The following is a 24,441-nucleotide window of genomic DNA, read 5'->3' as shown; positions in this document are numbered from 1 at the left end:
GCGAAAGACACGTTTGTGCTGACTCCTATATCGCCAAACGCCGCTCATATTTGCTGATCAGGCCATTCCACTCCGCAACCCCGAGGTGCCTCCACATACAGCATCTATCGGCCCAAAATGGAGACCCATTCGGCTATTGCGGTTCTCGGATGAAGGGCGTCCACAACGGAGGTTCTCCACCGTGAGGTTCGTTAACATGCTGCCGTCCGCGTAGAAAAGGAACCTAGCCCCCCCCCCGTCCTACACCCCGGCACCAGAAATAGCGTTCCCATGTACTCCGTATCTGTTTTCTCCCGTTCATGGGAATTTTCTAGCTTGATGCTAGCCGGAGCCCGCCCGATGGACACATGCCGACGGTCTCCCGCATGTGCAAGGGTCGATGACGCTACTTGTGGTTTGCTCCATACCTGGGCCTCGACGACGGGGTCGGTCTGGACTTCAGCACTGTCGTCGGGAGGAAGCCGTCATTTCTCCTTGCTATTCGTTCCTAGCCTCCACTCTCAACCGAACCGATACAACGTGTCTTTTCAGTGTCTCCTTCGACGAAACAATGGTGATCTCGGAAGAGATTGCATAGTTTCTGCAGCCAACATTTGATCGACAGGGTGATCCTCACCTTGCATGGCAACAGAGCGCGGTTACTGCATCCCCCCTGCGCCCACAACATTGCAGCGAGATGGCCACAAAACATTAGGCACCGGCCAGTACAACGTTGGAAGCTCTCCAATTCCTCGAAGGAAAATCTGATTTCATGATAGCAGGGGATCCACATCGTATGTTGAAGGTAGGAAAGTGAAGAAAAGCGGGTACAAACATCGCGAAGTTCTCCGAATCAGTACCGAGCCAACCAAACCAGTACGTACCAATACTTTATTTGGAGGCCCCGAAACCGGGTCACAGCCATATTTTTTGCTACTTATTGTTTCTTACCATGCCATCTTTTCAAGTTATCTACTTTACAGGGGGATCGACTGACTCTTGTGACACACTGAGCAGCAACAGAGTCCTCGGCGTACCAGCAAGAGACGACCCATGTGTGGTGGCGCATTTGCATGTGCGCCGGCGGCGACAGCCAGCTGTGCTAGGCAAGCCAGTAAGGCTCTTGTCCAAATCTCGGCGTCAAGCCTTGCAAGTGCAAGGCCGTCGTACACTCACCTGCACATGCAGTCCATACGTATAGGGTCCCACAAGCCGTTCTCTTCGATTCGGCTCGGCGCCACTGTCTCGGGGATCTCGTTATCGTGTGTATATAAGTTTACTTGTCCCCCTCCCCGAGAAGGTCCCTCTCTCCCCGAGTATTTTCATGTTCATTCCGTTTCTTGCCTTCGTGTAAAGGGCACTTGATGCTTTGCAGCCTGAGGGGACACCGTTCGACCTTTGTCCTTCTAGTCGATCCCTACTTGTACCCTGAGTCTGGACTTGGTTCTGTGGTTTCTTGATCTCTCACCTTCACTTGAATACTCTCGTCGGCACTGCCACTTCACCCATTCGCCTTTACGATGTCTTCCGAGCAAAAGCTCCTTAGTTGGTGGAAGCGCCACTGCACCCCGCCGCCGGCCATCAACCGCAGCCCCCAATGCCCATGCTCCGCCTGCTGGAACGGCAATGGCGAGCATTGGAAGACGACCGCGTCAGAGGCAACAGCTCCGACCTTTGCGCCCACTCATAACGTCTTGAGAAAGGAGAGCCAAACGTCGACCCTACGACGAGGGGCCGAATCAGACCTCGAACCCCTCCGCCGTCAAGAGACGTCCTCGACCACGAACATCAGCGTCTATTCTCGAGAAAGCAGAGCCAGCTCGGACGGAGTTTCTCTCACCAACATTCACCGCCTGGTTCGAGAGACGGAAACCGTCTAGAGGAAGCGGGTGCGTCGACACAACGCGGCGGGCTGACCAGATCTGGGCCACGTTACCACGGCGGTCTCTTGGCGCCTGGGAGTCTGGGCTGTTCCTTTCTTCGCCTCTCTCTCTGTTCGACACGCCGGCGCCCCTTCATTTCGGGAAGGTTGGACAAAACCCCCTCAATCCTGCCCCAGACGCCAAGAAGCTGACTCTCGTTAAGAGACTGCTGGCGCAGTAGCGCAAGCGCAGTTGGTAGTCTAGATTTAGGGTTTGGGGTGCAGATAAAGGGTCCTTGGGTCGCAGTCGCTGGACGGTTTAGGACGCGCCGGCGGGCGCCCTAGCGGGGGGGACTGTTCCGTTGGGTTGGTGCGGTCCTAATCCGGGGGAACTGATAGGAGGGGAACAACTCTTGGAACCATGTGGTTGGCGTGCTCGCTCTTGGCCTGGGCTTGGAATGTTGGGGGAAAGTTGGGGTACTGATAGGGGCCGAAGGCTGGAGTTTGGCTCCCGCTTGTCAGCTGGTCAGGCGGGATGGGGAAGCAGCCAAACAGTGTCTTCTTAGGTTCTGGTCTGGTGGCTTCTGAGGGAACCATGCCCCGAGACGGTACTTGGAGATGAGGATGAGAGCGGGTCATTTGGTGTTGGTGTACTGCGGACGCCACTTGGTGTCCCATACTAAGTAATGGTCTGGAGTTGGATTTCTGGTCGATTTGGCGACAGATTATGGCTGTGCAAAGGCGTTACAAAGGAAATATATCATGGCACTATTTACGTAATTCACACGATAGATGATGGCGTGGTTTGTCTAATTTGTCTTGAGGCAAGAACGGGACGTGTTCTCGGCCCCATCCCGGCGCCGTTTTTTTAGTCCTGCACACACTGGGGCCGGATTGGAAGGCCGGGAAGAGCAAGGTCAAAAGCACGTAGGTAACACGTTGAGGCGGGTCTACCCACAAGGAAAGCACGAGCGAGGTCCGATGCACTCTACATGCAGAAGAGGAACAAAGTGAAGAAAAAGCAAAAGCCAAGGACCGACCGCGGTTCGAACGCGGGGCCTAGAGATAGTTGCTGATCAGGAGCTGCAATCTCTCGCTCTACCACTGAGCTATCGATCCCGGTGGTTGTGAGAGGTGACGGGGGAGCTCGAAAGAACCTCCAAGACGGTCTGAGTTGAAGACACGGTAGTAAAGATGGTTAGCAAGTGGATCTGTGGTGGGGCTGGTGTGTCACTGGTGGTGGTGTGTGTGCTGCAGCTCGTTGTGGAGGCCCCTTCCGATTCTACGTCACCCGAAGCTCATCAAGGGTTGAGTTGGGCTGCTGGTGTGTAACTGAACTTAAGAGCTCTCTATCAACGGTGTCAATGCTCCAACCTTCCCCGTCAGATTGAGAAAATTTTGATCTTGTACGCAATGGCACCCAACGTAGATCCGGCACTCATTGAAGCTCTGCATCTAGATCCAGAGCAGACCAAGATTGCGTCGCATGGCGCTTCTGGCTTTGCGTCGTCGTTTAAACTCACATCCGTCGTCGATGGTCAGCCCGCAAACTTCTTCGTCAAGATGGGGATGGGGAGAGATGCAGAAGTCATGTTCAGAGGTCAGTCAGACTCAGAAGATGATGCTACCCAGTGTGAGATGGACGAGCGTTGACAAGCAGGCCGCAGGTGAGCATGAATCGCTAAACGCAGTCCACAATGCCGTCCCAAACTTTTGCCCAAAATCGTACGCCCACGGAGAATACCAGGCATCGCCGGGCAAGCATTTCCTGGTGACGGACTTCCTGGACCTGGGGTCATCCGCACCCGGCGGCTCCGGCCTCTCCCTGGCAGCGAAGCTCGCCAAGATGCACACGACCCCGGCGCCCGTCCCGGAAGGCTTCGACAAGCCCATGTACGGCTTCCCGGTGACGACGTGCTGCGGCTCGACGCCGCAAGACAACTCGTGGAAGGAGTCCTGGGCCGAGTTTTACGCCGATAACAGGTTGCGTAGCATCCTCCGCGCCGGAACCGAGCACAACGGCTCCGACGGGGAGCTGTCCAAGGCCGTGGAAACGGTCGCCAGCAGAGTCGTCCCGCGGCTGATCGGCGACGGCCACGTCAAGGGCATGAAGCCGGTGGTTGTGCACGGGGATCTCTGGAGTGGGAACCATGGCCGGGGTCGCATCGGCGGCAAGGGCGGCGCCGAGGAGGTGGTGTACGACTCTTCGGCTGTGTACGGTCATTCCGAGTACGAACTGGGCATCATGAAAATGTTTGGCGGGTTCGGGAGCACGTTTTGGAACGAGTACAACAAGCTGGTCCCCAAGGCCGAGCCGAAAGAGGAATGGGACGACCGGGTTGCGCTCTACGAGCTGTAAGTCCACTCGCCCACCTTGCGTTGCCATGGTGACTGTGAATGAATGCCCCTCTCTGACATGTCGCAGGTATCACCACCTCAACCATTACGCCATGTTCGGCGGGGGCTACCGTAGCGGTGCGATGGGGATTATGAAGAAGCTGATTTCCAAGTACGGTTGAGGCCATCACGCGAAAAGTGTTGGATGGCTTGCACGTCAAAGCCGGCCCGCGCCGCCGGAAACCATAACTTTAGTAGTTAGCATTTTGACTAGGTACCTAGCAGCCATTAGAATGACAGCTCCTAGTTGCAGGGCCGAGTGATCTCGGGTGATATTCCTCATCATCGTTCTGGAGTGGAGGTGATGGCGTGCCCCATGATAGGGGTCGCAAACAGTCACCGCTCGTCATGCCCACGATGGTGGGCTCCCCACGTTGCCATCATGCCGTCCGATGATTTTCATGGGATTTGTAGGGGGGTGTGGAGAGGATTCACATGCCAGGGGGGGTTGCCCTGAGACGGAGCCTATTTCTGGCCACTCGTTGGGGGGAGGGGCTGCACGGACCAACCATTTGTCCGGCGCATTCGCGCTCTAAAGCCAGCACGGCCTAGTGGGAAAGCAAGATTAATGGCCCATGGCAGGCCAGTTGATCAAGGGTTGTGATCTGGTCACTTCCCTAGCAGCTGCCACCTCTGAGCGCACTTTCGCCCCTGTTGCTACATTGCACCCGACACCCCGACGGCGAAGACGAAAGACGCCGGCCCTCTTCCTTTTCTCTTTCTTAAGAACGACAATGAGAAGATAGCCCAACCAACTCTTGCTCTCCATAATCATTTGCGTCATCCGTTGCTGCAACCATGAACGGCCACTTTGCTGGTGTCGGCGAAGAGCTGGATGCCCAGAACTACGAGCATGGCATCCAGGTCATTGACGATCAGAAAGAATTCAAGTACAACTCGAGCTCTGCCTCTGCCTACCGTGGTTGAATGCTAACACGTAAATCCCCAGTAATAATGTCGCAACATATTTACAAAAAGTGCGCGTCGCCGAGGCGGGGTTCAACTACCACCTCATCTCCGTCTTCGGCTCTCAGTCTACCGGCAAGTCGACGCTGCTGAACAACCTCTTTGGAACCGAGTTCTCCGTCATGTCCGAGACGATGCGCCAGCAGACTACCAAGGGAATTTGGATGTCCAAGAACAAGAAGGAGGCTGGCATGGCCGAGAACATCCTCGTCATGGACGTCGAGGGTACCGATGGTCGTGAGCGCGGCGAGGACCAGGACTTTGAGAGAAAGAGCGCCCTTTTCGCCCTGGCAACCAGCGAGGTACTCATTGTCAACCTCTGGGAGACGCAGGTCGGCCTGTACAACGGCGCCAACATGGGTCTCCTCAAGACCGTCTTCGAGGTCAACCTGCAGCTCTTCCTCAAGGACAAGCAGTAAGTCGTCTGTGCAAATAAGAAGGGGGGGGGACGTAGACTGATCGCTTTCTGACACGCCACCTAGGTCGAGCCTGAGATCTCTGCTGTTCTTTGTCATCCGAGACCACCTCGGCACGACGCCCCTTGCGAACCTGCGCAACACGCTGGTGCAGGACCTTAGTAAGATCTGGTCTTCCATCTCCAAACCCCAGGGCCTCGAAAACTCGCGTATCGAGGACTACTTCGACTTTGCGTTCGCCGCACTCCCCCACAAGATCCTCCAGGCCGATAAATTCACAGCCGAGATCCAGAACCTGGGGAGGAGGTTCACTGCGGGGCATCGCACGCCTGGATCTAGCTCCCAGGAGTTCGAGGGGGGGTGTTGCTGCCCGAGTACCACCGACGCATTCCCGCCGACGGTTTCTCAATCTACGCAGAGGGCATCTGGGATCAGATCGTCAACAACAAGGATCTCGATCTGCCGACGCAGCAGGAGTTACTCGCCCAGTTCCGTTGCGACGAGATCTCGCGCGAGGTCCTGATCGGTTTCGACAATGCCATCGTGCCTCTTGAGGAGAAGCAGTCCGAGGCTGCTCGGTCCGGAAAGCCCACCGTCCTGGCCGATCTCGGCAACACAGGACGTGACTCTCGCCAAAAGTGCCTCAAGGCATTCGAAGTGCAGGCCAGCAGATATCACAAGGGTGTCTACGCCCGCAAGCGTCAAGACCTAGAAGCCAAGATTGACGGCCGACTCAAGACGCTTTATAACGCACAGCTGTCCGCAGCGCACAAGTCCGGAATCGCCTCGTTCAGCGAAGCCGTGTCTGGGGCCGTCAAGGCTGGTCAAAAGTCCGGTGCCGCTTACGAATTTGCCGAGATTGTGACCGAGCAGAAGAAGAAGGCGCTTGGGTCCTTCCAGAACGAGGCTGAGAGCCTTGCCATTCCTGGCGTCGCCTGGTCCAACTTCAAGTCGCAGTTTGGGCTGTTTGAGAAGGAGTTGGACGATGTGAGCGGTAAGCTGCGCAAGGAAGAGATGCGCCGGTTGGCCACGAGGGTGGAGCGATGGGTCAAGTCCCGTTTGGGCGATGCGGTTGGCCTCGAGTTCAACAAGCTCGGCTCTGGGAGGGCTGGCTCCGGCGCCCCCGAAACGGGCGAAAAGCCCACGGAGAAGGACCTCTGGGACCGCATCTGGACTGTTTTCGTCGACATCGTCAAGGACGCGCAAAGTAGGTTCACCGAACGAGCTAAGAGCTTCGAGGCCACCCAGGATGAGGTTGAGGTCGGCCTCTGGCGACTCAGACGCAAGAGCTGGGTGGCCTTGCGTGAGAAGATTGAGGAAGAGGTCATGGAGGGCAACATCCTGTTGAAGCTGAGGGAAAACTTTGAGGACAAGTTCAGATATGACGACGCCGGCGTGCCCAGGATATGGAGGCCCACTGATGATATTGAGGGCATCTACACTAAGGCGCGGGAGTCTACGCTGACCCTCATCCCCCTGTTGTCAAAGTTCAAGCTCGCCGAGAGCTACAGCCCCCCCGACCTGCCTGCGTGGATCGGCAACCAACCGCGTGGCGTTGAGCCGAGTGACGAGGAGGACCTGACGCCGATTGGCGGTGTCGATGAAGAAGACGGCAAGAGTCTCGAGGAGGAGATGACCGTCCTCAGTGAGGGCAAGCGTCAGGATCTTGTCATTAGGTTCAAGAAGACAGCCGACGGCGTCTACGTTGAGGCCAAGCGCAGCGCCATCGGCGGCGTCGCCCAGGTGCCTCTGTATTTTTACGCCCTGTTGGTGGCGCTGGGATGGAACGAGATTGTCGCTGGTGAGTACCCCCTCCATGGCACGCGCCCATGGATCATGCTGACATGAGACAGTGCTACGCAATCCGTTCCTCTTTATTTTCCTCATCCTGCTTGCCGGAGGAACCTACGTTGCCTACACGCTCAACATGCTCGGTCCCATGTACCAGATGGCCAACGCGGCCGCTAACCAGGGCGTCGAGATCGGCAAGCAGAAGCTGCGCGAGTTCATTGAGAACTCGGACACTGCGCGGCAGGCGCTGGCGATGCCCGGTCGCGACAGCGACTCCATCAGCTTGGATACGCTCGACAGTCGGGGCAAGAAGAAGGGAGCCGAGGACGATGTTGATGACATCTAGATTACTGTTGGTGTTGTTTTTTGTTCATGACAGCTGAAACACGCGCTGCGGTCCAAACGCCAGACGAACGAGCTCACTGAGGGCATGAGTAGGGAACAGAAAAGATATAATGTCTATACGTTGCACTTCCGCCCGTGGCCAAGTGAATGTGATGTACTGCTTGTTGGTGTACAGCGATATACGTCTAGAGGTGCAACGTTGAGCCCCAAACTGTGAACCCTTTGGCACACAAGCTCGACTATACCTGGTGCGGGAAGACAGCTTGGAGTTTAACGTGCACACGACTGATTCCCAGAAGGCTGGCCCCGAGCCCTCATTATGTGGAACTGTGTGGCCGTCGAATCTGCTCGGAAGCAACATCACTAGGAAGACTATAAGCTCCAACCTTTCTGGCCAGAGACGCGGTCTGGTTTTCAGACTTCTCTGGGCGCAGCCGTCTCGGCCTGGGTATGAGACCTGACACAATCCGGCCGGGGTCGCGAGCCCACCCATCGAAGTTATAGAGCTCGTCGAGTCGTCAGTTGTTCTCATTTTTGGTGACGGGTCCCAGCAAGCGCATCTTATGGTTCATCTTGGTATGATTATGCCGCCCGATGCAATATGCCGCTTACGCCTCGTAACTATCCTAACTCCCTCATATCACAACATGCCGCGTCTACGCGACTCTCCGCCCGTCTCCCACCGGCTTGCCAAGCCCGCCCTCCTCGCAGGTCGTTCGTATGTTGGAGGACGACCATTGCCGCCGCTGCTAAACCAATCCAAAAAAGAATTTACTGACAAAAACATGTATAACGAGGGAACTTCCTACGAAGGTAGACATAGATATCTTGCAAAGCAGACGCCGCCAGTAACTGAGACTGGTAAAAGAGAGAGCCGCCACCATATTAGCTGCCCGATACCTCCATTAGGGGTATCAGAGCTCAACCCATGATGGTTGTGTCCTGGGAGCCGCCCGCCCCCTGCGCCAGGCCGTTGCTAACCTCACAACCCTGGGCAAAGAAGATGCGCGCGGGCGTCTCATAATCGTTCTCGATGCTGTAGTAGTTGCCTGTACGATTGTCAGCGAGGTGCTCTACTTCATGTGCGCAGACGTGAGAAAGACGTACCCCTCGGAACGAACCACATTCCACCGGCGCCGATCCGGAACTGGGTCTCATGAACCGTGACCCGGACTTTGCCTTGGAATACGAAAAACACCATCTGCATCTTGCGCGAGTTCTTGGGCCGCTTCTCCGCCCCCGGCGGGAGGTCGACGACGCCAGAGCCGAAGAAGGGCAAGCTGAGCGTCTTGGCGAAACGGAACGTCGCATCTCTAATGTCGCGCGTCTGGATAGCCCCCGCCGCCACAGCGATCCGGTCCTCGTCGATCTCGACCTGCTCGTTGATAGCGGGCGGGTTGAACTCGTGCTCGGGCTGCCAGACAACGATCTCGCCTTCGATACTGCCGGGATCTTGCTCCCACGGCTCGGGCGGTTCCTCCTCGTCGTCGGAGTCGGCATGGCGCCGTCTGCCCTTGACGGCGGCCTTGCGGCCCTTTGAGCTCTTGTTCTTCCGCACCTCGCGCTCTTCTTCCTCAACGCGGATGATTTCTTTGACGCTCGGCAGCAGAAACCTGCCACCCTTTTTACCGTCCTCAAATGCCTCGTCCTCGTCGTAGGTAACGTGTTCATTCTTCCAGAAGGCGAGTGGGCGGTATGACTGGCGGCCGGATCTAGTTTGGGTGACTGCGTGAGGGTCCTGCTGTCGTTTTTGCGAGACCAGGCCGCGTGCCTTGGGCATGGGCGGCCCCTTTTGCACAACGCCAAGAATCGAGTCGTCGCCAACAGCGGCTTTCGGTTTGCGACCGGGCTTGCCCTTGGGTTTTGGGTCGGCTTCGGCGTTCTTGGACTCGCCTCCGTCTTCCTCCCTGGGAGCGGCCTTGGGGCGTCCGCGCTTTCCCGTCGCTGGCTTCTTGGGCTCTGTGCGCTGTCTTTTGGATGAGCGGCCCTCCGCTTCTTCCTGCTCAACCTCGTCTGCGTTGGAATTCCGTGAGCGTCTGCGCCTAGGTGCGCTGGCCTCTGCCTCGGGCTCCTCTTCCGATTCGTCTGCTTTGGCATTGCCCTTGCCCTTGGCCGGGCGACCTCTTCTTTTGACGGGTGCTTGCTCTTCTGGTTCGTGGCCGGAGTCTGCAGGCGCCTCCTCAGCCTCTTCCTCCACGGGTGACTGAGCCTTGCGCGGGCGACCCCTACGTTTGATAGGCTGCGGTGCCTCTGCTACCGTCTCCTCGACGTCAACTTCTTCAGCATCCGGCGCTCCTGTCACCGACTCAGGTTCTGGTTCATCATCCCCGTCCATGCCAACCATCTGCATCGACTCTTCATCGCCGTTCTCCACAGGCGATCCGTTCTGAGCTTGCGACCTAGCCTGCTCGTCTTCCTCATCCTCCGTCGAGAGAGCGCGACCATTCACTCCGTTGGGGTCTCTGGCACCCCTGTCAGAGCCACCATAATCGAGACGGCGAGATACCGAACCACCACGGTTGGGCGGCAACCGAGGAGGCGATCCTCGGTTGGGCGACAGCCGGGTCGGCGATGACGAAGGCCCGAAGCTGGGGTGCCGCATCGCGGGCGACCCGAAGTTGGTCTTGCGTGGGGAAGTTCCACGGGGTACGAGGCGAGGGTGGTTCTTCATGATGGAGGCAGGTCCAGGGCCGGATTCTGGCACGCATGTATCGTTAGAAAACGCGCAACGCTGCAGGCTCGTAGACAAACTCACCCGAATCCAGCTCCATTTCCTGCTCGCCGCGCGTCATGTCGTCGCCGGGCGATCTATTGTCCTTCTCCGGCGAGGAGAACAATCCGTCGATGGGTTGCATGCCATGTTCGTCGCGTTCGCCGGTGTCGGGCAGTTCAATTCCAGTCTTCCTAAAGGGATGTTAGTTCAATCTCAGGCGCGACCTGCGTTTATCATAGCTCTCGAGCGGGTGCGTGGCGACGTACCGTCCCTTCACGCCAAGCTCGTGGAAGTCGCCTGTTGACGTTTCGCGACGCCGGACGTTGCTCTGTCGCGGTGGTGCCATCACGACTATGGAGCTTTTCAGCAATTAATCAATTTTCCGCTAGGTAGAAACGAGATATGCGGCCTGGTACTGACAGCCGGTGGGTATTGTTCCAAAGCAACAAAAACAAAAAGAGCGACGTTGTGAACCCAATGGCCGCCGTGTTTACCCCGACAAGATGGTTGGGTTGCGGTAATGTTGAGCGCGCAACTTTTAGACGGTGGAACGCGCGCCGAGGTGCTCCTGCTTCGAGGGACTTTCAGTGGGCGCCTGGCGGATTTGGGCTGACAAGGGTGGACCGGGCGGCGCATTAACGGCTCGACGCGTCTCCATCAATCTAGACGCGTCCAGAGCACCTGCCACTAATAGTTCTCACCCGTCTAATCCAAGGACACAGATACTCTTCGAACAATTCATTCCACGACTTGGTTTCTCGCTTGTATTCATTTCCTTTCACGATTTCCGGTGTACTGGGCCGTTGAGTACTGGGATAGCCGCAGTGCAATCACTTACCCCTTGACGACCTGAGACCTACAGCTCCAGACGCATCGAGGTCCTTCAGGGCGACTTCGGCTCACAATGGAAGACTCTCAAACGGCCGAGGACATCGCCCTTGAGACCCCAGTCGCGGATGTCTTTATTCCCCCGTCCATCAACGATAAGGCGATTCTCTCGGGTGACTCGTACACATACTTCTCTCCGGTTCCTTCAACACTTCTCCCGCCATCTTCATCACCAACTAAGACTACCGCGGAATCACCAGCATCGGGGACACCGGTCTGCCTCGGCGTCGATGAAGCCGGCCGCGGTCCCGTCCTTGGACCCATGGTTTACGGCGTCTTCTACCTCCCTATTCCCCTCTCTGACCCATTGCTCCGCGAGACCCACCACTTTGATGACTCAAAGGTGCTTACACCGGCCGTTCGGTCTCAACTGATGGCGGCCCTCTGCACTGCCGGCTCAGATTTGGCCGAGTCCTGCGGTTTCGCCATCTCGGCCCTTAGCGCCCGCGACATCTCATCGGGCATGATGCGCCCCGGCGCCAACTACAACCTCAACGCCCAGGCCATGGACGCCACCGTCGAGCTGATCAAGGGCGTCTTCGCCCAGGGCGTCAACATCCAGGAGATCTACGTCGATACTGTTGGTCAGCCGGCCGCCTACCAGGCCAAGCTCCAGCGCTTCTTCCCCGCCACCAAGATCACGGTTGCGAAAAAGGCAGATAGCCTGTACCCTTGTGTGTCGGCTGCCTCCGTCTGTGCTAAAGTTACTCGCGATGCCGCGCTGGAGGTCCTCTACAAAGCACGAGCCTCTGATTCGGCGGAGGAGGGCATGGCTTGGGGTTCGGGGTATCCGTCAGACGGAAGGTGCGTGTCGTGGATGAAGTCCAATATGCATCCCGTCTTTGGATGGGGCCCCGAGTGTCGGTTCAGTTGGGGCACGGCTAAGGACATGCTTGAGGGCAAGGGGGGTCTCAAGGTAGACTGGCCAGTCGAGGACGACGATGATACGGCACGGATGACAGACTTCTTCGTTTCAGGGGATAGGGAGCAGGAAGGCGATGAGCTGGGAACATGGTTCGGAAGGCCGGCTGGCCTGGAGGCGTTCTAGAGGTGAGACATAATGAATACAGTATAAGAACCATCTTCACCTGTCCTGCTTTACATTCTCTCTGACGGCTTCTGCGGCCTGTGTACGAAGATATAGAGTGTGTATGAGTGGGTGAGAATGACTTTATACTATTGATCTCCTCCACCCCCTTGAGAGCATAGTTCATCACGCGCGCCTGAAACAACTGTTGTGGGAATTATTTCTGAATCGAGACTGTTTCCATAGCTTTATTGGATATACTCAATGCCTTTACCATGTCAACTTCCTGACTTCTTTGCTCATGATCATGTCTTGACCGAAGGCTTCCTGAGTCAGAGCAGCCTTCTCGGTGGGTGAGAGAAACTTAGGGCAAGAGACATATCCTCTTTCTTGGGAATAAATGCGCGGATCTTTTGCTCGGAGTCGTATTCAAGGGTGCGGAGCTTGATCGACCGAGCATCGATGAGGCTTTTTGACACACCGCCGGAAATTTTCTTCCATTGGTAGATGGAGGGGTCGCCAAGACTGACATCACCTAAGCCCATCCCTTTTCCAAACCACTTCTCTCCTTCTTGTTGCCATGGATGGGCACCAGCGGCTTGTAGTATGTCGGATCAGCATCATACTTGAGGTGACGCGTCTTGATGTTGCCTTCTGTTTCCTCGTGTTAACTCAATATGCGATTCTGAGCGCTTGGTGCGAGGTGTCGAAAGGTCCGGTGTCTGGTAAAGCCGTGTATACATGGTGGTGAACAGCGTTTGCATCGTACATGATCTCCACCAGTGGAATGACGTAGTCACCTTTCTTGCTTCCCAAGGAGCTCCCGCATCTTCTAGGGGATGTTGAAAGACGGAGTCCTGTCGGCGCTGTTCATGCAAACCGGCATTGGTCGCGTGACGAGAGTGATGTTGCTGCGGTTGGGATCAGTAGGGTCAGCATTGTCTTGCACTTTGCGTGGCGGGCCCCTGAAGGTCCAGTAGTGAGGATTCATATCCTTGTCGTTGACGAGAGTTCGAGTACAAATAATGGCCTCGGCGTGGAACGTCTCCGTGACTAGACTATCTAAATTGAGACCATGTGCCATATCAAAGATGGCGTTGGGTCCAAAGTTCGAGGAAAGAGCTGGGCCATGCAGGTTCTCCGCTTTCTTCAACTTCATGGAGATGTCTGAAATTAACCTAGAGACGTTTCCAGACCAGACCGGGCCAGGTTTAATGCCTTTCTCGGGCTTGATGTTGGTGGCTAGATGACTTGAATGGCCAAGGGCAATGACGGCTTGGTGTAACTATGTCTGCCAAGGTCGTTCACCATTTGCGAGCTGAGGCATTTCCATCATAGCAATGGGTAACATGGCCCATTTTCCGTTCTTCTCAAGCAAAGACTTCTTGACCGTCACGCAATAGTTGAGTCTGAGATGAGCGAGAGAAGCAGATTCGATGTACAGTTGCCGGTCGTCGACATACGCAGTGTCTTTGGCACTTATTCTCCTCCAGAAGAAGGAGTTCTCATCCTGGTGGAAGAACGGTTGTCTTTGCATGCATATATGGTGATTTAGAAGACCATTTTGCCATGCAGCCAGGCCTTGACAGCATGCGGAAGCTTTTTAGCCTCGATGGCCTTCGAGGCGATGCGCTGGAGAGTAAGCATGCCATCCCGTAACAGATTAAGAGTGCCTATGTTGTCGAATCCTGTAAGTTCGTAGCATAGAAAATGATAGGCTTAGAGTATTGGTCAAGGAATAAGTACTTTGTATCATATTGGTTACCGTACGCGAGATGGCATCCTTTGGTTGCAGCAGCGCAAGTTACTCACTACTAACCCCAGAAAGCTCCAATGACTCCATGTTCAAGATGCAGAATTCAAAGAATGTAGTGAGAAGGGGTGAGAATGAAATTTTAGACTTCTGGACAGCTTTGGTAATATTGATATGGCCGTGAAGGCCGCAAATGGCAGGGCGTCCCAGCTCGATACTGCGCTGGGAAAAAGATGATGCCTTTCAGCCCTTTGGAGGAGAAAATGGATTGCCAACCGGTAGTATCGTGAATCTTGGGATCAAAAATCATGTACACTTTTATATTCTCTGTTAGTTCTGCCCAGCTAGTGAACCCTTCCAACTGGCATAGAATGGCTGGCAAGTCCCTCTCCTCGCAACTGCACACCATCTTTTTTCAGTCCAGTCTCAAATAAACTTGGCTGTGATAGCAACAGACATGACTTCTTGTGACTGATGAGAGGTTTATACAGCAAATTACAAAGGGAAAAGCGAGGTGCTGATGCAGCCTGGTATCAATTCCCATAAGGCATTCCCAGTGTCCCTGATTGCCTTCCACAAGTATTCATCAGAAGGGAGCAGGACAACAATAGGTGCCAACAGGCTAGGTTATACACAGAAGAAGCGTGATTGACTTGGAACTAACCATGATGCTGTTGGTAAACTAGTTTTCCAATCTGTGTTTCCAGTTTGGTATACTGGAAGATAAGAATCTATTTACAGATGAAATTAAAGGTGTGGGAAACGAGGTCTACCGCTTCTTTTTTGTTTGATACGCAAATGAACCTGGCGATGAACGTGCACGCCCTGAGATGGCTGCCCATGTATATGATCCTGGTTTTATAGGCCTCAAAAGTCACAATCCAAGCTTTGTCAATGTAGGTAGTCACTGGCTTGAATAGAGGTCAGACATCAGGCATTATAATGCACCATGATAGCCCAAACACTATGACAGGCTAACTGCAATAAGGATGTGGTCTGAACTCAGTGAGGACATGAAGCACCAAATGCATCATTGCACTGAATACGGTGCCACTGGTTTCTGTCCCATCTATACTGCCTCCTAGACTGTCATGCTTTGCTGACTAGGTGCTGACTTCGGATCCGTGGATGGACCCACAACCGCGGAAGCCGACAACACAGCATAACATAGGAAGCCGATTGCACCAGGCCGGATCCGGAGATATGGACCCACTCATTGTTGGTCGAGGCGGCGCATGGGCTGCCACCAATCATCAATTCCTCCCTAAGTCATATAGCCAGCCATCTCAGTAAGCTTACCAGTTTTGTTGGTCGATGAGCTTCCCCTCCCTTCCAGTGCCCCGCGGACATTGGCGGGGTTGTTGCCTAGTTGTTGTTGGGCGAACACATGCAGATAGTATGTGAAAAAAACTCATTTGCTGCACTTAGTTGGGCTGACAGGGTAACGTAGCAACCAAGAGTACACAATTTTAAATGTGCATCAAATCTATAGTAATCTTAAAATAGTTACAGCAGGAGTTTTGCTGCAGGTTGTTTGTTTAAATGATGAGTTTTAGCTATGGTCTTGGTTGTGTGCCACCCTGTGCCTCCTGCTGGCTCTGTTGTTTTGACCATTCTCTCACATTCACCAATGTATATCGTATCAGCGAAGAAGGAAGATAGGGGTAACTAAATAGTTGTAGATATTTACATTTAGATGCTTCGTGAACCAAAGCTGGGTTGCGTTGGGCCGCGTACACTCGTGGCCCAGCCTAAAATGATATCACTAGAAATTCTCTTTCCTGGAGCGGTGTGGGGTTTCGATCAGAAGAGGAGACAAGTAGAGGATACCTCGAAGAGACCAGTTTTAAGGCGTGCAGGAGATGGCTGCCAGGGTACTGTGACAAAGGGCGCAAACGTACTGCCCCTCCATAGATTTCGTAGAATCTTATGATGTCAGCGCATCGCCTTCAGTAGAATCTTCGATTTCGCCATATGCACCGCTGGAGGTGGCCTGGACTTGCTTGAATGCTGAGAAAACCGGAACCTTGCCACCTGAAGAGGCTGAAATTATTCTAGTCTTCATTTGATCCTTGCATTGCAACCCGGGCAATTTTCAGGCGGCTTCCAGTGCCTTGTGGAAGCATCCTAGCTGGGCCGCAGCGTCCTATTGTACCCCACCAATGGAGGGCGGGTGGAAGAGGAAAGAACCATTTCGAATTTTTGCGGGGCTTTAAGTCGCTCCTGCCTTCAACCTTTTAAGTCGTCAAACACCAACCATCTCATCCTCCTATTCTTCACTCTTCACGCAATCAACTTTCACTCTTCATAATACCCCCAATCGCAAGAAGTGTCAGCGCATTTCTTTTTTTCGACGAATTCTTGATCGCCGATATCTTTGCCGGGAAATTCTTCTACCGGTTACGCGCACTCTGAAGATACCCCCCACCTTCACAACACCACATATCGCCAACTTCCCACACATCACAACCGACACCATGGCTTCCGGAGGCAAGGCCGTCGGTATCGACTTGGGTACCACGTACTCGTGTGTCGCTTACTACGTAAGTTTCCCTATGCTTGCTCCGTTCCGGCGCACATTAACCATCCCCACACTTGAACATACCACTAACACACGATACAGTCTAATGACAAGATTGAGATTATCGCAAACGACCAGGGTAACAGAACAACCCCCAGCTTTGTCGGTAAGTTGCCTTATTTCCGATCTTTCGAGATCTATTGAATTTTAGATTTTTGCTGACCGTTTTCCACAGGTTTCACCGACACGGAGCGTCTGATCGGAGATGCGGCCAAGAACCAGGTCGCAATGAACCCCCACAACACTGTCTTCGACGCCAAGCGTCTCATTGGTCGCAAGTTCAACGACTCTGAGGTGCAGGCTGATATGAAGCACTTCCCCTTCAAGGTCGTTGACAAGAACGGCAAGCCTGCCATTCAAGTCGAGTTCAAGGGAGAGACCAAGACCTTTACTCCCGAGGAGATCTCTGCTATGGTTCTTACCAAGATGCGTGAGACCGCCGAGTCCTTCTTGGGTGGCCAGGTCAACAACGCTGTTGTCACCGTCCCCGCCTACTTCAACGACTCTCAGCGTCAGGCGACCAAGGACGCCGGTCTCATTGCCGGCCTCAACGTCCTTCGCATCATCAACGAGCCCACTGCGGCTGCCATCGCCTACGGTCTTGACAAGAAGGCCGACGGTGAGCGCAACGTTCTCATCTTCGATCTTGGTGGTGGTACCTTCGATGTGTCCCTCCTGACCATTGAGGAGGGCATCTTCGAGGTCAAGTCCACCGCTGGTGACACTCACTTGGGTGGTGAGGACTTCGATAACCGTCTCGTCAACCACTTCGTCAACGAGTTCAAGCGCAAGCACAAGAAGGACCTGTCCACCAACGCCCGCGCTCTGCGCCGTCTCCGCACCGCTTGCGAGCGTGCCAAGCGCACCCTGTCCTCGTCTGCCCAGACCTCCATCGAGATCGACTCGCTCTACGAGGGTATTGACTTCTACACCTCCATCACCCGTGCCCGCTTCGAGGAGCTTTGCCAGGATCTGTTCCGCTCCACCATCCAGCCCGTCGACCGCGTCCTCACCGACGCCAAGATCGACAAGTCCCAGGTCCACGAGATCGTCCTGGTCGGAGGTTCCACCCGTATCCCCCGCATCCAGAAGCTTATCTCCGACTACTTCAACGGCAAGGAGCCCAACAAGTCCATTAACCCCGATGAGGCTGTTGCCTACGGCGCCGCCGTCCAGGCCGCTATTCTGTCCGGTGACACCTCTTCCAAGAGCACCAACGAGATCCTGCTTCTCGATGTCGCTCCCCTCTCCCTCGGTATCGAGACCGCTGGTGGCATGATGACCAAGCTCATTCCCCGCAACACCACCATCCCCACCAAGAAGTCTGAGGTCTTCTCCACCTTCTCAGACAACCAGCCTGGTGTCCTCATCCAGGTCTACGAGGGTGAGCGCCAGCGCACCAAGGACAACAACCTTCTCGGCAAGTTTGAGCTTACCGGTATTCCCCCCGCTCCTCGCGGTGTTCCCCAGATTGAGGTCACCTTCGATCTTGATGCCAACGGTATCATGAACGTCTCCGCCGTCGAGAAGGGCACCGGCAAGTCCAACAAGATTGTCATCACCAACGACAAGGGCCGTCTCTCCAAGGAGGACATCGAGCGCATGCTTGCTGAGGCCGAGAAGTTCAAGGATGAGGACGAGGCTGAAGCTCGCCGTGTCTCTGCCAAGAACGGCCTCGAGTCTTACGCTTACTCCCTGCGCAACACCCTCAGCGACTCCAAGGTCGACGAGAAGCTTGACGCTGACGACAAGGAGAAGCTCAAGACTGAGATCGACCAGATCGTCACCTGGCTCGACGAGAACCAGCAGGCTACTCGCGAGGAGTATGAGGAGCGCCAGAAGGAGCTCGAGGGCGTTGCCAACCCCATCATGATGAAGTTCTATGGCAGCGCTGGCGGTCCCCCCGGTGCCGGCGGCGCCCCTGGTGGCTTCCCCGGTGCTGGTGCTGGTGGCCCCCCCGGCGCCTCTGACGACGGCCCTACCGTCGAGGAGGTTGACTAAATTGATACCCTTGATGAATTCTTTCCTTAGAGTCACAGTCATCGGCGTGGCAACACGAAGGTTGTTACAGGGTTTCACGACTAGACTTCTGCTTTCTTTGCATTTATGAAATCACGATGGGAAAAGCACGGTTATGGTTCAGAGATGTATTCTAGTTTGGCTTCCTAGGTTTAGGAAGCCCCAATACAACGAGTAAAATTATCTGTCTTCTTGATGTTGTGACATGTTGCTGATCGGTTTGTAATAAATCATGGTAATGATACTAAACAATAATAAACGTTTAAAAAAAAAGAACAAGTCCTTATGCAACACATCACGCTGTTTAGATTCCCAAACCTTCCCTGATCTGCCGCCGCCTCTCGATTTCCATCCTCTGCCATTCCTCATCGTCCAGTGTGGGTTCGTCAAACTTTTCAGTAAAGGCGGTGCCAGGCGGAACCTTGGTAGTCCTCGCCTGCCAGACGTCCTCGCTGCTCGGCTTCCCGTTCCCATACTTCTCATATTCCTTCTGGCGGTAGTGGTCTCTGATCACATCCTCTTTCATCTTGCCCGAGTATCCCTTGATCCTCATGCAAAACCAAAAGTCCTCCCAGTGTTCGCTGCACGAACGCATCGTGCCGTATCGGTAGATGTGGTTCCACTGGCCGCCGACGGACTGGCAGTGGAAGGCCATGTCAAAGGCTTGGCGGCAAGACATCTCGGTCGGCAGGGTGGCTTCGGCGACTGGGTTGTCAGAGGGTGGCGCGGTCGTGCGGTTGTTGGTTTGGGATGGCATGTTCGGGGAGGATTTGAGGGAGAACCATGATGAGGAGGATGGTGATGATGACTTGGAGGGCGCTGCGGGTGCTTGCGCCGGTGCCGGAGCTGGTTGCTCTGGCTTGTTGTTGTCTGTGTCGGTTTGGAACAGGGCAAGGAACTTTGAAATCTCGGGGTCGATCTCGGGTTCTGTCGACTTGGTCGATGGTGGCGGGGTCGATGCCGGAGCTTGTGAAGCTTGTCCCGGAGCCGGAGACTTGGGAGGAGATGGCGAAGCCCAGAGCCAACCCATGATGATGAATAATGCGGCGATAAAAGGGTTTGAAGAGAATACAGAAAACACGATTCTGACGTTTCTTCGTCTTGGATGAGAATAGAGGCGCTCGAGAATGAGGGGAAGCCGACAATCACCACCATCAATGAGCTCCCGAGACGCCGCGTCCAGCCAATGAGTGGTTGCATCATTTTTGCCGTAGCGGCCCTCCATAGTGGGGCCGTCTCGGCTCGGACAAGGTTTAGTCCGGTCCACTCAAACCCTCGTCCGGACCGACATAAGGTTATGGGCCGCTGGGCAGTGGGGCCGCAAGGCGTGACATCATTCATCACGGACACAGCTTCGTGAAGAAGGGAGCTAAGCAGTTAAGACATTGAAGGAGGTCATCCTTCCAGTCGCCGCCTGCTCTCCCCGTACAACTCAATTCCAAGGTCGCTTTTCAGAGCAACATGTGATTGTCGGACCGCAAACCATCCAATGTCATCCAGCAGAGCGATGTTTCTCTCTGGCTTGAGGCCTGCCGCTAGGCTGCAGGCACCGTGGGCCCCAGTTCGGCCATTCACGCGATCTCAACGTTCGGGTGCCGTCCTGCGCGCCGTGACGAAGTCTTGGGAGAGCACGTTGACCGGAGACGAGAAGTCGGGCCATATTGCCAAGTCGGAGAGCGAGGCAATTATTTTCTTCGACAGTAAGTTTCCTCATATCGAATTCTGAGGTTGATCTGCATCCTGTTCGTTGTTTCTCTCCGGACCCTCTGCTCTGCCAGCCCACCTGAATTCCCCTATTTTCTATTGTTGCTTTTATTCCACTCGTTGTCCCTACAATGATGATCTAGTCCTCGGCATATCTCCTTCGATTTCTCATTGTCAGGGGCTCATTGTCAGGAGGAAGCTAATGCTATCTGGTAGACCTGTTCCCCCTGAAGCTCACCTACCTTCTAAGGCGATCATGGTCGTCCGACCACAATCTGGCCGATCTAATCAAGCGTTTCGACAGCTCCAGCGGCGGCTTAGGTACGGATCCGATCAACCTGGTCAAACGAGCCATTCCGAACGACCTCCCGATCAAGGTTACAGAGATACTACCACAACTAAAGGATGGAGGGGCCTTCGTTAAGTTCAGTCATGGATCTGACGTCTCGCCCAGAGACATTGAAAGTAAGCGCGTCCTGATCCCGCGTTTGAGCCGGAATTGGATGGTCCATCCAATTCCCGACTACTGGAAGTTGCACTCTCTGGCAGCTTCCAAGCATATCCAACATGAAGATGAACCAGGTTTCTTCCATCGACATGGAACGCGGCTGACACGTTCCTAGGCTCGCTCGCACGATCCTTGGAGAAGCACCCGCTACGACCGTGGTTCAACCCTTTTCGTGGGGTCAAGGCCGGCCTCGTGAGGGGCATTCCGTGGCTAGAAGACCTTAATAGGTTCCCGAAAAGCCGCGTCAAGGTCGAATTCACGGGGAAGGATGCGGGTGGCAATGCCGTTGAGTTGTCGCAGGAAACCCTTTACAGTGTGTTCCGCCGTTACGGCAAAATCGCCGACATCAATTCCCAACCGCCCGACTCGAAAATCTTACCTAAATATGCATACGTTGACTTCGCCCTCGTACGCGATGCCATCATGGCAAGAAACTGCCTGCATGGGTTCGTTGTTGACGAGGCGCTGGGCGGCGGGAAGCCGGGCACGAGGCTTAGTCTCTCGTATGAGCAGAGGGTCAAGCCGCACAACATATGGAACTGGCTTACCAGCCACCCCAGAATAGTCATACCTATCGTTGCAGCCCTCCTCGCTGCCATTACCGTCGCTATTTTCGATCCTATTCGCGAATTCTTCGTCAAAGCGCACATTCAACATTCCTTCCGTCTGACGGACAATAAGTTCTACAGATGGATCAAGAGCCAGACCTCAGATATCATTTCGTCTTTCGGACGCAAGAAGGCCGACAAGGCCGGCTTCAACGCCGTATGGCAGCACCGGAAGGACCTAATCGAACAGATTCAGACCTGGCTTCTCGAAAGTTCGGACACGTTCATCGTTGTCCAAGGCCCCCGAGGATCCGGAAAGAAGGAGCTGGTTTTGGACCAGTCGCTGAAGGGACGGAAGAATGTCTTGGTAATTGACTGCAAACCGGTCATCGAAGCGAGGGGTGAGAGCGGGACGATTAAGAACCTGGCCAACGCAGTGGGATATAAGCCAATTTTCGCGTTCCTCAACAATATAAGCAGCATGGTCGATCTGGCGGTTCAAAGCACAACAGGAGTCAAGGCTGGATTCTCCGAAACGCTCGAGTCGCAGGTGGTCAAGATCCTTCACACGACTGCGGAAGCGCTCAAAAAGGCTTCCCTCGCGGAACGTGATAAGGATGGGAAAGATGCCAATCTATCAGACGATGCTTACTTGGAGGCCCGACCTGATAAGCGGGCTGTTGTGGTGATTGACAACTTCCTGCACAAGAATGAGGGCTCAAGCATCGTCTACGACAAGGTTGCCGAGTGGGCCGCGGCCATGGTCCAGAACAATGTTGCCCATGTCATTTTCCTGACGGATGATACGGCATACTCGAAGTCTCTGTCGAAGGCTATGCCGGACCGCGTTTTCCGACAAGCTGCCATTGGCGACCTCTCCCCTGACGTTGCTAAAAAGTTCATCATCAGCCGGTTGGAAGAAGATGAACTCGAAAAGGTGCGACAGCACTCGAAGGAAGCAAACGAAAAGACCGAAGATGTCGAACGAGACGAGAAGCCCGATCTGTCAGAGCTCGACTCGGCCATTGGTATCCTGGGCGGCCGCCTTACTGATCTCGAATACTTGGCGCGTCGTCTGAAGGGAGGCCAGAGCCCCCAGCGGGCTATCGAGGACATCATCAACCAGAGCGCGACGGAAATCGTCAAGATGTATCTTTTGGACGGCAAAGACACATTCGAGGGTAAGATGTGGTCCATGGAGCAGGCGTGGTACTTGATTAAGGCACTTGCCTCACACGATGCTCTCCGGTACCACGAGGTCCTTCTTTCCGATACATTTGCTTCGTCTACCACGACAGGAGCCTCAAAGGGCGAGTCGGCACTGGAAGGCCTAGCGAATGCTGAGCTCATTACTGTCGATACACACAACGGCCGACCGCAGTCCATACGTCCCGGCAAGCCAATGTATAAAGCAGCTTTCAACTTGCTTCTTAACGACCACGTTCTCAGAGCCAAGTTAGACCTCGCCATGCTCAAGGAGTTGACCAAGGTTGAAACCAAGACAATTGAGAAGGTTGAGAACGAATTAGCACTTCTGGGCAGCTTACCGAAGCAGCCTGCCCAAACTGGAGCTCGTGTATCATACTTGCTCTACAAACTTGAAGGAAGCCAGACGAAGATTACGAAATACGAACAGGAGATAGCGGCTTTGAAGAAGGTCCTCAAGCACAACTATTAGGGAGGACCGACTTGGGATCTTCGGCCAGAGTTACAAATGGCGAAGATCTGTAGGCTGAAGCGGAACACGGCGGCTAATACCCATCTCAACACGATATGACAATGTCATTAACTGAATAAAAACCAAGTCCTGCCTGGCATCATGCGTTCAAGCGTCGCCTTGGCCGCATCCTTTTATCCAGTCTTCTCGTTGCCTGTTTATTGTCTATGGTACGATTGCTTTCTTGTGACCTCTAGGTCATCTATCGCAATAAAGGGAACGAAAGTGGTGTAGACAAAGACCATGGTCGGGAAACACAAGCCCATCCATGCTAAGTAACTGATATTGAACGAGAGAATCATGGGTGGTAGGAAGATATATGACAGCACTCCGTGAGCTCACGGGTTTTCAGAAAGCTATCCGCAAAGAAATTGCATTGGCTATGCGCTTTGGTTTCATCTCGCCATCTGCGTAGCCAAGCGCGACTAACAAATCTTTGTCCACGAGGAACTTGCACCAACCCCGAAATACCTCAAGTCCAACGGCCTGCCAGTGACCCCGCCTCGTCTCCACCGGTAAGCGGAGCCACCATGGGGAACCAAAGCTTACACTGAAGTTTGAATGAGGGCAGCCGTCTCCCAGCGAAGTGCGGCGAACGGTGTACCTACTATGTATACGTAGTATGCAGCCTGGGGCGGAGAGCTTTGAGTGCGACTTCTCATTGGTTAAATTGCCTAGCATTGCAACCATATCCCTACTGTTCCGTCTAGGTACATGACTCATGTATTCTCGAACTGGAAGTTGACCGATTTACTACGCGCAGAGTACAGTCGAGCAGCCGTGCATACGACACTGATCACGCCGTAGCATTCTACGCTTGTTATCAACCAACAGACAAACACCAGTTTAGCGGTGGCGAAAGGTTGCCAGACCAGCAGTGCCGCCAGCGGCTGTGATGCGGAGTAGTGCGGAGGGGGAGCAGCCATCAGCCCGATCCCATGTGCTACCTCCTTGAACACCAAGCTTTGCGGCGACGACATAAGCATTGTGGGGGGCTGGGCGTTTTCTCGGCATTCCTGGGCATTGCGGGCGGCTCTTTGAACGATACATCTTGTCTTTGCGACTAGCGGGACGACACTTCGTCGCTGTCGGTTGGACGATGATTCTACCCTTGGAGCCCGAACTTTTGTCCAACCTGTCCAACTCTCTACGAATGATGGGTATCAAGCTTTGAACACCAGTCGCAACGAAAGTATACAGTCCCAAATGGCCGTGTTATCCATGCATC

The 24,441-nt window shown here is 54.4% G+C and overlaps 9 protein-coding genes and 1 non-coding gene across 10 annotated transcripts; 6 read left to right on the top strand and 4 right to left on the bottom strand.

The window, feature by feature from the left end:
• Positions 1 to 1,499: 1,499 nt before the first annotated feature.
• On the top strand, positions 1,500 to 1,859 carry LY79DRAFT_668229 (uncharacterized protein; the record flags this gene model as incomplete). Its single annotated transcript, XM_060563491.1, has 1 exon — positions 1,500 to 1,859. One exon carries the CDS (start codon positions 1,500 to 1,502, stop codon positions 1,857 to 1,859), a length of 360 nt encoding a protein of 119 aa, XP_060416099.1.
• A 1,012-nt stretch (positions 1,860 to 2,871) lies between these two features.
• LY79DRAFT_t80 lies at positions 2,872 to 2,959 on the bottom strand. Its single transcript has one exon. It is a non-coding gene; the product is annotated as a tRNA-Cys (tRNA).
• Positions 2,960 to 3,096: 137 nt separating this feature from the next.
• On the top strand, positions 3,097 to 4,682 carry LY79DRAFT_547755 (fructosamine kinase). The gene is made up of 3 exons (XM_060557355.1): positions 3,097 to 3,440; positions 3,508 to 4,195; positions 4,266 to 4,682. Exons 1-3 carry the CDS (start codon positions 3,254 to 3,256, stop codon positions 4,357 to 4,359), a joined length of 969 nt encoding a protein of 322 aa, XP_060416098.1. The 5' UTR covers positions 3,097 to 3,253; the 3' UTR covers positions 4,360 to 4,682.
• A 145-nt stretch (positions 4,683 to 4,827) lies between these two features.
• LY79DRAFT_547752 (root hair defective 3 GTP-binding protein) lies at positions 4,828 to 7,886 on the top strand. Its single transcript, XM_060557354.1, has 5 exons — positions 4,828 to 5,127; positions 5,187 to 5,618; positions 5,686 to 5,993; positions 6,038 to 7,420; positions 7,473 to 7,886. Exons 1-5 carry the CDS (start codon positions 5,036 to 5,038, stop codon positions 7,754 to 7,756), a joined length of 2,499 nt encoding a protein of 832 aa, XP_060416097.1. The 5' UTR covers positions 4,828 to 5,035; the 3' UTR covers positions 7,757 to 7,886.
• A 336-nt stretch (positions 7,887 to 8,222) lies between these two features.
• Positions 8,223 to 11,020, bottom strand: LY79DRAFT_603500 (cupin domain-containing protein). Its single transcript, XM_060561864.1, has 4 exons — positions 10,735 to 11,020; positions 10,511 to 10,659; positions 8,863 to 10,452; positions 8,223 to 8,804 (listed from the first exon to the last, which is right to left on the bottom strand). The coding sequence occupies exons 1-4, from the start codon at positions 10,812 to 10,814 to the stop codon at positions 8,677 to 8,679; spliced, it is 1,947 nt and encodes a 648-aa protein (XP_060416096.1). The 5' UTR covers positions 10,815 to 11,020; the 3' UTR covers positions 8,223 to 8,676.
• Positions 11,021 to 11,081: 61 nt separating this feature from the next.
• LY79DRAFT_547750 (ribonuclease HII) lies at positions 11,082 to 12,657 on the top strand. Its single transcript, XM_060557353.1, has one exon. The coding sequence runs from the start codon at positions 11,373 to 11,375 to the stop codon at positions 12,402 to 12,404; it is 1,032 nt and encodes a 343-aa protein (XP_060416095.1). The 5' UTR covers positions 11,082 to 11,372; the 3' UTR covers positions 12,405 to 12,657.
• A 558-nt stretch (positions 12,658 to 13,215) lies between these two features.
• On the bottom strand, positions 13,216 to 13,542 carry LY79DRAFT_578216 (uncharacterized protein; the record flags this gene model as incomplete). Its single annotated transcript, XM_060559944.1, has 1 exon — positions 13,216 to 13,542. The coding sequence occupies one exon, from the start codon at positions 13,540 to 13,542 to the stop codon at positions 13,216 to 13,218; it is 327 nt and encodes a 108-aa protein (XP_060416094.1).
• A 2,965-nt stretch (positions 13,543 to 16,507) lies between these two features.
• LY79DRAFT_115465 (hsp70-like protein) lies at positions 16,508 to 18,817 on the top strand. Its single transcript, XM_060550735.1, has one exon. It carries the CDS (start codon positions 16,946 to 16,948, stop codon positions 18,716 to 18,718), a length of 1,773 nt encoding a protein of 590 aa, XP_060416093.1. The 5' UTR covers positions 16,508 to 16,945; the 3' UTR covers positions 18,719 to 18,817.
• Positions 18,818 to 18,887: 70 nt separating this feature from the next.
• LY79DRAFT_547746 (uncharacterized protein) lies at positions 18,888 to 19,902 on the bottom strand. Its single transcript, XM_060557352.1, has one exon. It carries the CDS (start codon positions 19,764 to 19,766, stop codon positions 19,041 to 19,043), a length of 726 nt encoding a protein of 241 aa, XP_060416092.1. The 5' UTR covers positions 19,767 to 19,902; the 3' UTR covers positions 18,888 to 19,040.
• Positions 19,903 to 20,225: 323 nt separating this feature from the next.
• On the top strand, positions 20,226 to 23,174 carry LY79DRAFT_511417 (RNA12 protein-domain-containing protein; the record flags this gene model as incomplete). Its single annotated transcript, XM_060554263.1, has 3 exons — positions 20,226 to 20,436; positions 20,657 to 20,905; positions 21,064 to 23,174. 3 exons carry the CDS (start codon positions 20,226 to 20,228, stop codon positions 23,172 to 23,174), a joined length of 2,571 nt encoding a protein of 856 aa, XP_060416091.1.
• Between the last annotated feature and the right edge of the window lie 1,267 nt (positions 23,175 to 24,441).

The sequence above is a fragment of the Colletotrichum navitas genome, assembly GCF_030913465.1.
Source record: "Colletotrichum navitas strain CBS 125086 chromosome Unknown LY79scaffold_17, whole genome shotgun sequence".
Taxonomy (NCBI): domain Eukaryota; kingdom Fungi; phylum Ascomycota; class Sordariomycetes; order Glomerellales; family Glomerellaceae; genus Colletotrichum; species Colletotrichum navitas.
The sequence above is the reverse complement of the archived record's forward strand: the minus strand, read 5'-3'. Positions and strand labels throughout refer to the sequence as shown.